This window comes from Eretmochelys imbricata, chromosome 11, assembly GCF_965152235.1.
Source record: "Eretmochelys imbricata isolate rEreImb1 chromosome 11, rEreImb1.hap1, whole genome shotgun sequence".
Classification (NCBI taxonomy): Eukaryota; Metazoa; Chordata; order Testudines; family Cheloniidae; genus Eretmochelys; species Eretmochelys imbricata.
Window position 1 is genome coordinate 42,771,168 of NC_135582.1, and position 13,172 is coordinate 42,784,339.

General features: G+C 39.0%; 1 protein-coding gene across 7 annotated transcripts in view; it reads right to left on the reverse strand.

The window, feature by feature from the left end:
- The window catches only part of ATF2 (activating transcription factor 2), a 90,278-nt gene that overhangs the window by 53,689 nt on the left and 23,417 nt on the right, over positions 1-13,172 (reverse strand). For all 7 annotated transcript variants that reach the window (XM_077829501.1, XM_077829496.1, XM_077829502.1 and 4 more), the window contains 3 exons: positions 7,563-7,659; positions 4,784-4,902; positions 1,853-1,981 (listed from right to left, as the gene is read on the reverse strand). In XM_077829501.1, coding sequence (XP_077685627.1) covers positions 1,853-1,981; positions 4,784-4,902; positions 7,563-7,659 — 345 coding nt within the window. The remainder of the gene's footprint in view (positions 1-1,852; positions 1,982-4,783; positions 4,903-7,562; positions 7,660-13,172) is intronic.

The following is a 13,172-nucleotide window of genomic DNA, read 5'->3' on the forward strand; positions in this document are numbered from 1 at the left end:
TGATTTCTGAATGAAGCTTATGTTGTAGATTTGGACTGATAATGCCCTGAATAGTTAGGGACCTAGCTGCCCTAAAGACTGCTTCTCTTTCCATGGTGCCTTTTGAATTCAGAAGTGGTCAAACTGGAAGCATTTCTAGTTTAAATAGGAATGGATTGGCAGCATGGCTTTTTCAATAAAGAGACCTTCAGCTTTGAAGCTTGCTCCTCACCAAACAGCCAAACACAACCTGCATTTGTTGCATGGCTCCATCAGTCCTCCTAGATTCTGAACAAGGGCGTGAAGCATTTCATTGTGGGAAACCAGAGGAGGACTGCAGCGGAAGAAATCTGCTGTGTAGATCTCCTAAAGGGTAACCTTGCTCAGGTTAAGTTTAGGAGCTGTGCAGAAGGAGAATGTGGTTGCCTTAAAGAGCTCATAAGTACTGCAAGAGTAGAGCTGTGATCCTGAGCAGCTGACAAGCACCAGATGGCAGCAAATTCCTCCTGTAAGTCTTCTTTGATAATAAGATAATGCAACTGCTTCAGCTGCTTTGCCCATTCAGCTGCAAGAAAAGGTCTGGTGGCTCAGGTCACTCTCTCATCCTTGATGCACTGAATCATGAAAGATATCCCTTCTCCCTGCCTCCCACTCTGTCCTTTTAATACCAGAAGCATAATAGCCAGTAAAGAAACACATTTGTTTCCCCTCTGGAAAAGGAGGGGACTGAAAAGCAAGCAGAACCTAAGAAGGCAGACAAAATGTTAGGCTGATAGCAGGAAAACGGACATTTTGTGAATTTATATGGTAACCTGGCAAAAAACAAACAAACAAAAGTAAACTATGTGGTCATTTGTACAGCCACAATCACATTATCTAGCCAGGATTAGGGTTGTGGTGCTGGGACGGTGCTGGTGCAGGTGGTCAGTGCCCCCTCATTTGTCAAGGCATTTATCAACAAAAATCACAGAGCAGTCCCTAAACCTGTGACTTTTACTAAATTTACCAATATCACGCCATGATTTTTTGATAAAAAAGCTGTGACAAATCTGCAGCCCGATTTATGATGTATAAAGGTACCCTTTTTAAAAAAAGTTGTTTTTCTTATAAACAGAACAGGAAACTCATGGACTAAATGAAGAAAAGTGAGTGAAGTGATCTGCGATAAGAGAATGCCTATTCAACTGAAAAGCAAGATCTACAAGATGGTAACTGGGCCAGCACTTTTGTATGGTTCTGAGTGCTGGACGCCGAGGAAGAGCCAGGAGCAGTTCTTGAATACAGTGGAAATTACTGTTAAGATGGATGCTTGGAGTTATAAGGATGGACCATGTTTGGAATGTACAATTTGAGGAAGTGTGAAGGTGGTACCAATTATAGGAAAGCTGAGGGAATCCAGACTTAGATGGTTTATTTTCATATGCCCGACACTGGAGGAATATATAGGAAACAGGATGTTAAACCGAAAAGTGGAAGATAAGAGATGGGCTTGAAGACCTGAAACTAGACGGATGGATGTTATACTAAAGGATATAATTAGTTGTGGCGTTTCCGAGGAACTGCTGCAAGACAGGCTGGAATAGAGAAGGATTCAAAGAGCCGAACCCATGTAAATGAGACTAAGACAAGAAGAAATACCAGGAAAAATCTGCTCTCTCCTAAATTTGTTGGAGGACAAGTGGGAAGAATAAGGGATGCTTATTTTAAGCAAAATTTAACTGAAGAGTTGAAGGCTTTGAATCTTTTACAATATGACTACCATCACTGTACAATAAACAATTAGGTCACCAAAGTAGTTCCAGTAAATATATACAAAACTAAATACATTGCTGTGTATAAAAATGTTTTGAATCCAGAAAAATAAGTTCCTGACCTTTTCATCACTGGTAGTGGACTCTGGATGAGGTAAAGGACTATCCTGATGAGTTGTCTCCACAACTGAAGGCTCTTCAGTTTTATTTCTTATGATTGGTGTTGCAAGAGGAGATAGATCTAGAGGCATCTAGAAGAGTAAACATGCAAATAAACCTGTTAGTCACTCAAATTAAAATATGTAAAAACAAAATAAGCTGCTGAGGAACGTATCAACCCTATGGAGTAGCGGCTCTGTTCTCAAGGAGCACAGGCCATCTAAAGCAGAGCCAGCTCATTAAGCTACCCCATCATTCCCACTTCTACATGACCTTCAGTCCCTTGGGCAGATGTCTGGTTCCTCTCCTTTCAAGTCCTCAGGCCAGCCAAAGTACAGGCCAATCCCTGTAAGTTCTATAGGAGAAGTGTTCCTTTCCTGAAAACCTTAGGAAGTTAACAGCTGGGAATGGACCCTACGGTATTCGGCTTCACAAGATAGCCATATTCTCCAGAAAGCCACTCCCCCTGTCCCTGCCTTGTATTATCTTCAGTCCCTTGGGCTTCTGCATGGCCTGCTCTCTTCTAGTACTCTGAATGCTACAGCTGGCCATACTGACTCTAACAACTTGAGAATGAGGACAATTATGTGACCATTTATCTGACCATGTAGGTCACACTGTATTGGGTTCCTTGTCTGTAACTGATTACATTTTCAATTCAATCATAAGCAGCTTGTAATGAAGAACTCTCAAAAACACAAATACCACTTTACCACATAACATGCTAAAATTTTAAATTACATTGCTAAGAATAAAGTTTAAAGTTTGAAAACACTTTAAATCTCAAAATATATGCAAGTCTAAGTTGGAAATCTCAACCTCAGGCAAAACTTTTTTAAAAAAACGTAAAAAAACACACAAGACTCATTTTTCTTTCCCAGTAATTTTCTGTTTTCTTTAGCGTGACTGCAGATTTGTTCTGAATAACTGCTCTCCATTACAGCCTAACTTCTACTTTATTTTGAACTCACATCATGAAGTCACAATGCGATGCTTATTAAATCTTATAGTTATCAAGCAAATGATTACAATCACAAGTATGGCATCAAAACCTTACGTAAGTTCCGAAAGCTAAGGGAAAAAAATGTTATCAAACAAAGATATTGAATAATTATTGAAAAAGACAATTGTTTAAAAAGAGAATGGGAAAAATATATTTAATTGCTTAAATGGCTTCACATTGTTAAAATCTGACAGAAAAACTTTTAAGGGCATGAGGACTACATCTGGAATCCCTTTAAAAATATATATTTTAACCAGTATCACTGATATTGGTTAAAGAAAGAGAAAGCCCAGAGTATTTAGTCAGTGACTCACATATTGCAAACTAGCCCATCTGCCAAAATACCTTAGAGCAAAATAATTCTCTCCAGAAAGATTTTTACCTTTAATTATACTCTTCTATCTGGTTCTTTTAAGAGACAACCAAACTTTATTAAAGAGAGAGAAATTGTTTAGGAGTGCCCCTTCTCCCTATACTCTTCCAGAACATGGAAGTTAAAAGCCAGAAACTAAAACCTCTGAAAACCAGAAAATGCAGTTAGATAACTCCTCCCACACGATACTCCCTATTAACCCCATTCTCCTTTGATCACTGCCCTTAGGAGTCACTCAGGGAGATCACAGTACAATATCCCTCCCTAAGATATGAAGGTCAGCTGGGAGGATGAAGAGCAGTGTTGAAGAAACTGCAAAGAAGTTTAAAAAATTCTTTGATCCCTGTAGCCTCCTGAGATGGCAGCGAGCACTCTGGAAACCTCCTGCAAGTACTCACAGGCTCAACAGTGCTACATATAATGGTGCGAGACAGTGGGAACATATTAGTGAGAGTCATAATTTGGAGCTGTGTTGGGCACACAGAAAATGGCAGGTGACAGATTTTGTTAGGGATCGTAAGGTACTATTATATTCCCAGTGCCTCTGCTACCTCCACACAGAGGCAAGGAAAACCAAAGATGTGATCCTGCATACCTTTGTACATGTGAATAACTATATTTATATGAGTAAACTTTTTCACATTGGTAAGTGTTTGCAGGTTTGGGCCCTAAGCATTTATAAATGGGAAGGAATTAAAATGAAAGACATCACATCTAAATGTATTTAAATAAAGTTAATTAGGAAAGGATTCAATTCAAGTTTACACAACAATTCAATTTGTACAATAAGAACAAGTGTGGTGGATTTGGTTGTTATCAACATTTGTCTTTCAAATGGGATCTGTCTGTCAAAGGGATTTAAACGTCACTTTTACTGAAGTTAAAGAAGTAAAATCGGTTCTCAAACCATACTTCACTTTTAGTCGCTGAATTTGATTACCACTGTTTAACTCATTACTAATATTCAGTTGTTAAAATAATGTGTACTTTGTTAAAGTGTTGTCTAATCTGTATACCTGCAAAACAATTAAAGTATAAGAGTTATTCCTTCCACCTGATTTTATGTATATATTTTTTCCTCTTGTAAGAACTGGATTCTTTTCAGAACCATTTACTCATCTAGGGCCTCATCAAAAGCCTACTGGAGTCAATGGAAAGGTGCCCATTCACTTTAATAAACTGTGGATCGGGCCTTTAAATAATTAAAAGACAGCAGTAAAGCCAATTAAAGTCACATTGTGTAAAATGAAGCAGGTGTGTTAGTCTTTGCAGGATTGGGGCCTAAATTTGTATTCTCCCACACAACTTATACGTACACTTCTGTGTTGATGACTGATGCATTTCAAAGTTGAAAAACAAAATAATGAGAACATTAATTATTTTAAAGCGTACATTCCAGTATGACATGGTTCCTCTGCTTTATCAAAACAAACAAATCTCTCAGTACACTATATACTTCCAGACCAAAAAAAAGAAAAATGTATACAGTAACTTCTAAGCCCAATATTGCCAACATACTTTTTTAATGTCATCTTCTGAAGCCTTTTTGAATTCATTTTCAAAAGGACTTGCTAGTTCATTGAATAAACCCACTTCTTCACAGTTCTTCAAGAATCTAGTTGGTGTTGGTGTCTGATCTGAAATGAAATTAAACATTTTTTTCCCCAAAATACCATTTAGTAAGTACATGTTATTACTATTTTCAAAATAAAAATATGAAAATACCACCAATGCCCAAGTTTTAATTACTGTGGTTATTTATCCTAAAGTTAACACTAAAGCAAACAACCACCTAGTTAAAATAAGGACTCTTCTTTAACATTATTTAAAAACAAATTTAAGATCCAACTTTTCCCTTTAATTATAGAGACTTGCAGCCCTTTCTACCTAAAACCACTATTGCTAAGGTTACCAACTCATTTATTTTAAATAATTTTTCAATTAAAGCGGACATATAACTCTTCAAAACTTTCTGGCAATTTAATTCAAAACACATTTGATATTTTTACTGTGTGTGTGTAAAAATAATATTTTGGCCAGTTTGGAATATTTCTGTGCTAGTTTTTCTTAAAATTGCTTATTAAACAACTTAGCTGTCAGTTATTTCATAATGTGGGTTTTGCTTCCACCTATTTTGGAGAGAGTCGTTAGATCTGAAAAATATTTAAATGATTAAAAATAGACACATCAGATACATGGGCCAATTTTCTTAGATTTTTAATGTTATTTTTAATAACACACTCTATAAATAAACATTACGATATGGATGAAGGCTCGTTCCCACTTTGACGGGGGCACACTTTGCTATGCCCTGGTACAAATTAATAGGTGTAAAACCCAACAATACACACGAATGGGTGAGCAGAGATTGCTATCAGAGGGAAGCCTTTCATTAGACTTGCTCTTCTGTTGAGTGGAGTTCCCTCTTACCTCATCACTTTCCACTTTCATATACACACTAAGTAGCAGGCTACAATGGAAGCTTGAATGGTTACATACATAAAGAAAAATCAGATAAAAATATTGAATTTACATTAATAACTGTTAACTTTTGGAAGGTGGCATTCACTTGTAGTTTTGGTAATTAGGAAGATTCTCTCATTCAAAACCCCAGGGATAAGACTGGAAAGGGAGATATGGTATGTGGCCAAAAAGTTTCCTAGGCCTCCAAGGCACACTTCTTTTCCTCTTTCATTCAGGCCAGCCAGAAGTAGAACTGTTGCTCCACCTGCTGGAGACACACAACTGAGCTTTGTAGACCAGTAAGTCCCTCATGGTACAGATACAGGGGAAGATGTAATGAAAAGTCTGAGTTCTGTCTCCATTTGTTGGCTGAAAGAACAACTCTTAAGTGCCTGGATTACCAGAGAGGATCCTGATGGAATCATGGACCTGTTTTGTATTTCTTCTTTTATTGTGAACAACAATAGGGACTACTGCTTTTGTTATTCATATGCTGTGTCATTTGTAAGTTGCATTGAAAGTGTGGTGAAAATAGTATCCCAAAATTTTTTGATTTAAAAGATGTTTGCATAATAAAACTAGAATCACAGCACTTCCATTGACTATTGTGTGAATGACTTCTGTACTCATTTTAAATTTATATTTTGGATAGTATGGAAACTCCCATTTATTTCACTTAGAATTTATGCACTGTCAGGGGAAAGTAAGCTGTTTTACTGTACAGTATGTATTATAAATATAGGAGATAACATTACACAAGGTTCCACTAATTTCAAGGGGAGTTCGTGGATGACAGTCGGTGAAGATCATGGAAGTACTGTAGCGCACTTGGGAAGGCAGATAAAGAACTCTCTCATTGTTTCACTGACACTCACCTGATTGCCGGATAGATGTCCCCCGCAAACTGCACACACTGCAGATAGCATTTATGGTATTTAAAAGTCTGCCAGTTTTTTTTAATTGTAGAATTCCATTTGTCTGCCTCTCCTAATAAATTAGCAACTTGGGATAACAGAAGGTTGGAAAGAGGGGCTAGTGCATTTGTACAATTAAATTAGACTGCTCCACCAATGGAAAATGTTTTGACTATATCCATAGTGTAGTATATGCTCTATCCCCAAGAAGTTCAAGAGGAGCTTACTTAGCAAAATTTACAGTTTAATGGTTCATTCATGTTTGGTCTGTGTCTATAAGAGCCACAGACTTAACAAATTTAGAGAGGAACTTTTTAAAGAAATAAAACAATAATAAGAAAATAAGATTCTGACTGACCAAGAAAGGCAAAGGGATTCAGAGGTGAAATATTGATTTCAGATATTGTAAATAAGTAGTTTTGACTTAGACAAAATTAAAAGGCTTGTCTTCTTTATAACAAACTATTTATTTTAAAATATTTACAATACTATTGATTGATTTTCTTGAGACAACTGAAGTCTGTAAAATGTGTAGTATTTTTAGAAAAAAACTATTTCAACATACATGTAAACTATAAGGGCAACCAAGACCTTGGGGAAGCGTTTAAGTGTCAGATGAGGTTAGACATAAAAGGTTATACGGTATGTGCTTTAACTTATGTAAGCATTCATATAAGAACCAACTATTGCAATATTGACAATCCTGTATTTATTCTATATATATATATCACGCGAAGAGAGGTGATTTAGATAGAAATGTAATGGATAATGAATACATGTTGCAAACCTTTACCATACAGGAATTCTTTGGTATTTTCTTTCACCAGTCTACAGAAGTTATATCATGTACAAAACCCCACAAAATTTGTGCACATTCCAGGAGAAAGATGGATAATTTATTAATAAAAGTATATACTAACCAGCCACAATGACACTGTCATTACGAGCTGGACCAAATTTCAGTGTCATCTCATGTTTATGTTTATGGACAGCCAAATGATCCTCGTTGGTAAAACGCTGTAGCAAAAAGTTTTAAAGTACAGTTAAAACTTTGAATTTGACCAAAGTGAACGTAATTATATGGAAAGTCATTTTCACAGCATGTAAAACCATCATTATCACCAAAATATCAGTTGATTTTTTTTAAACATACACATCTGTTCTTGTTAATGCTGGATATAATATTCTCCCATCAAGTGGTCAGAAAGAGTTAACTAAAATATATATATATATACACGCACAATACTGATAATGAATGTCCACAGTAATTAAGTAACAACACTATGAGTCAGTAAAAATCAACATAAAACAAATTTTTACTTTCTGATACTGTGAAGAACCCTACTGTCATCAAAAAGTCAAGATACACGTTTGACACAAAGGGAGTATTATAAACATTTATTGTCTTTGAGCACAGTAACCTCTGTGGTTTTTGCAATTACAGAAGAGTGGGTTCGCTGCCATAGCTAAAGTTGAACATGGTTAAGGTTGAACATGGCTTTTTGTTTAAGGGTTGACCACTGTGAATACTCTAAAATCCACATGCCTATTTGGATTGTCTTTGCTGTGCCGCATGGATCTGTAGAGTAGGGTTAATTATCCATAAAGGGGTCATTTAAGCAAGGAGGGGGTCCCCAAAGATACAATCCCTCAGCTTTTTATAAAAGCTTTTTTATAAAGGGGGGTGAAGAGGGAGATTCCTCTCATTCACAGCCCCACAGCTGGGGGCTAGGTAAGCTCAAGGAACCAGGGGGCTCCTGCCTCTCAGAGGGGGTCTTAGCCCCTGTCCCTCCCACTCTGCATGTAAGCCAGGACCTGGGGGGTTCCAGCCCTTCATGGGGAAGTCTAAGTCCTTGCCTCACCACATAAGAGCCAAGATCTGGATCCTCTGCTGAAGATGGATGTCTAGAGCCTCTTCCCCATACACTATGGCCAGATTTGGGGTAGATACTTTTTCTCCACCCACCTGCCTCCTCCTGGTTTCAGCTGATGGAATCCTCATAGTCCCACCACCTTCCCACCTGCCTATAGCCCCTCCAAGATCACCAGGGGCACGGAGGGGCTCCACCCTTCTCCACTCCAAGGAGAAGGGTGGAGCTGGTAAATGTGTGGAAAGGGCTCAAAGCAGCAGGCATATGGAGGGAATGTTGGAGGAGATAGAGCAGTGTCAGAGCAGTAATAGAAGAGTCTGAGCAGCTTGGAGGAATATGGGGCTTGGAGCAGTAAGGGGGGGGTTGGAATAGTGCAGGAAAGAGTGGAGTGAAAGGGGGGGTCAGAGATGTGCAGCAGGTGATACTGTAGTGGCTTCAGCTCTGCCCCCACCAAAACCCCACATCCATCAATATTAACATAAATTATACGTACTTACATGGCTCCTATCACTGTAGTATCCGAGTGCCTCAATCTTTAATTACAGTAACTCCTCACTTAAAGTCGTCCCGGTTAACATTGTTTTGTTATGTTGCTGATCAATTAGGGAACATGCTCATTTAAAGTTGTGCAGCATTCCCTTATAAGGTTGTTTGGCAGCCACCTGCTTTGTCCACTGCTTGCAGGAAGAGCAGCCCGGTGGAGCTAGCTGGTGGGGGCTTGGAACCAGGGTGGACCGGCAGCCCCCCTATCTATCCCCGCTCCCCTAAGTTCCCTGTGCAGCAGCCGCCCAGCAGGCTATCAATTGCCAGCAGTTCAGCTGTCCCTCCCCCCACTGCCATGTGCTGCTCCTGCCCTCTGCCTTGGAGCTGCTCTCCAGAGCCTCCTGCTTGCTGGGGGGTGGGAGCAGGGGTAGGAGAGGGGGGCTCCCTGCTCCTGCACCCCGCTTACCCCATCTCCATAGAGCAGGGGGGACACATGACAGGGTTCAGGACTTAGGGAGCTTCCTGGCAGCAGCTGCTGTGGTATCAGCTTGCTGATTAACTTGACAAGGTAGTGTACTTAAGAGTGGTGTCAGCCCACTTAAAGTGGAAATGCGCATCTCTCTCTCTCTCACAGACGGGTGTGGGTCTCTGTTTGCCATGCTGTCTCCCCTCCATTTGTGCTGCCTTGTAGAGTGTGAGCTACATTAACAACGAGTTAACCCTTGAGGGCTCAGCCAATTGTTAGTTCATCATTTAGCAGTAAGTCATTCCCTGGGAAATATCCCACCATCTGACTCCATCACCTCAACCAAGCTTCACAATCATCATCGCTGTGTACAGTATTAAATTGTTTGTTTAAAACTTATACTGTGTGTGTGGGGAGGGGGGGCGGCGGGGCGGGGTCTTTTGTCTGGCAAAAAAAAATTTCCCTGGAACCTAACCCGCCCCATTTACATTAATTCTTATGGGGAAATTGAATTCGCTTAACATCGTTTCACTTAAAGTCGCATCTTTTAGGAACATAACTACAACGTTAAGTGAGGAGCTACTGTATTTACATTCACAACACCTCTGTGAAGCAAGGAAGTGTTATCATTCCCATTTTACAGATAGGGAACTGAGACTCAGAGACACAAAGTGACTGGTCAAAGGTCACACAGGAAGTTTATGGTGAAGCGGGGAATTGAAACTGGGTCTCTCAAATCCCCAGTCCTAACCACTGGATCATCCTTCCTCTGATGACCTCACTCCTCCCTTCAAAAAATGCTCCCCTCTCCCAACTCTACGTTAGTCCTTGCACCGTTGCTGCATCCTTTCCCCAGTTTCTCAAACTGCATGTTCCATGCTAATGCCTGCTTCTCTGTGGACAGGAGGGCTGAGGAGAGAGAACCAAGCTGCGTCAGGCAGGCAGAGAGATGAGGAGATGATGTAAGGGCACTGAAGACACCAATGTGCGGCCAGTGTATTCTGCGGCTGGGATAATCCCTGCCAAGGAGATAGAGGCAATGGAGGTGGAGACCTGGGCTGTGGTACACGAGCACACTGAGGAATTGTGCTTTTTTTTTTTAAATTCAAAGGAAGTTAAATTCACCGAAACTTCATTAAAGCAGAGTTAATGTTTCCCAGTCACACTTTGTGCCCTTCCAGAATGTGGAAAATGGCTCAACTTAAACCTCTGAAAACCTGAAAATACAAAGTTAAGGTACATGCCACCCCTGCAATGCAATCTTAACACTGCTCTTTTAGAGCGATTCCAATTACATACATTCACAGCATAGATGCTTCAGAACACTTGGGAACAGAGCATACAAGCACAGTAGGATAAAGTCTAGTACCTTCTCTTTTCCAAGGCAAACCTTGGGTTTACATCAGGTGTAGGAAACTACCTACCTACCCTTGGTCTACACTCAAACACTGAGTTTACTCCACACAAACCACCCCAGATTTGCAAAAAATGTTACCACACTTTCAACCTTGTCCTGAGGATTTGCTCTGAGACATTACCTTCACTTATCCCTCAGAAAGCCCCAGACACCACTGTCATGTATGCCACTACACTGCTGATAATCTTCATAACAAGGTAACTGGCACAACTCTACTGACAATCTATAAAACTCAGTGCTGAAGTGAAGCATACTTGATCCCTCAAGGTATACCTGCACCTCTCTTTATATCACAGGCACAGCTCTACCAAGTTGTTCCAATTAATCCCTCCACCATTCAAAACAAGTACACCTAACACAGTGAATATAGCTGGAGTCCGTGCAGATAAGTTCCACATATTTGACTTCTGGCATTTAACACAAATAATGGGACATGCTTAGTCCTTTCTCAGATCTACATAGTATAGATTCAGAGATTTTTAAGGCCAGAAAGGGCCATTAGAACAGAGATTCTGACTTCCAGTATGACACAGGCCAGAGAATTTCATCCAGTTACTGCTGCACTGAGCCTAATGCCTTGCGTTTGACTAAGCCATCTTCCAGAAAATAAACTAGTCTTAATTTTAAAAGATCAAAAGATGGACAATCCTCCACTTCCCTTGACAGTTTATTAACCTTTGCACTACCCTACTGCCAGCTCTAGTGAAAGTACAGTAAAGGCTGTATTGTTGGGATAGAATGTACCCTTAACCCTGCACTGTGGGTTTTCAGAAGTTTAAGTTTGCCACTCTCCACATTCTGAAAGGGCACAAGACAAGTGAAGGCAAACAACTCTGGACTAATGAAGTTTTGAGCATTTCGTTTATTTTTCTCAGTTAATATGGATTTTTTAAATCACTGAATTTTTAAAAAATTAAATTCTTGAAGAGATGCTATCAACTTGAGTGCTAGTCAGTTTTTTTTTTTTTAAATTAGCTAAAAGTACTTTCAGGTATTATTGTCTACCTGCCCCTGACCCCAACTCTACATATTACTTTTTTTAAAAATGTAAAATATCCTAACAAACCAAAGTGGAAACTGATCAACTTTACAGGGAAAATTGTTAAACAATGTAACTATTTTGTCAAATGCACAAAACATTTTCTTCTACTCCCTTTCAATTATATCAATCCTCAAGGATTCCTGTAACAGGTAAAATATTCAGAGAGAAATTTCATTTTTAAATTGATGATGTCCCTTAAATCTATTTTTATTTAAAACATGGTGAATATTTCAGTGCTCATGAAAATGAGGGACCTGTGGCACTGCTAGAGCAAGGCATAGTGCAGGTTGGTTTTCCCTTAATTGTACAGCAGCAACGAGCACATATTTTACCTGCTCACTGTGCATGCAAGAAGCTACAGCATTTACCACGACGACAAAAACCACAATTCTCATTGATCTCTACGACTGTATACTTCCATTTTTTATAAAATTCACATCACATGAGTTACTTCTGAAACCTGCCACACAATTGAGTTTTCTCAGTCTCTAACTCCATGGCATAGAGCCCAAAAAGCTAAGCAGAAATTACTTGAAAGAACAATGTTTCAGATTAGGATTACTCTTGATTTCTTTCAAATATAAGCCATAACATTCTTTCAAAAATAAAAGTAAGCTGAACTCTTAAATGTAATACTCTAAAATTCCCTTTAAAAAAAAATCAAAGAACATTCACCTCCCTGAATCTCTCAATTATAAACATTACAATCAGAAGTTAAATACACAATTTGATGTTGAAACGATGATCAGTCTCACTTAAACTGACAAGAAATCAAATTCAGAGTCAACGTTACCACTCAGTACTTAGACACTGCCACACAAATGGTACCGTATAAGACTAAGAACAAATCCTAGAGATGTACTAAAATAAATATTTTTGCTTCTATAAAGCAAGATTGTGCAAAAAACAAAAATCCCCACACAAACCAAACCCCACTATCTGCAAGAATGCAATGACTTTTCCTTACAGAGTAAGCATAACTTGAGCAGTCATTAGTACATAGTAAGAAACAAAGAAGACAAGCCTAAAGGAAAATGGCTGATTAACTTCAATATTATTTAACACAGTGGAAAATTTCACTCATCTACATGTGGAAAACCCCTACAGCTATGGGCAGCTACATTTTCTGACCACAGATTACATACCTACATAATCATCATAAGAACAGGTAACAAAAGGTCTTCAGTCTGCTCAGAAGGAGCTAACCACAGGCTGCCCAGATGTGATGTGAAATATTAACTTTAACTCTAT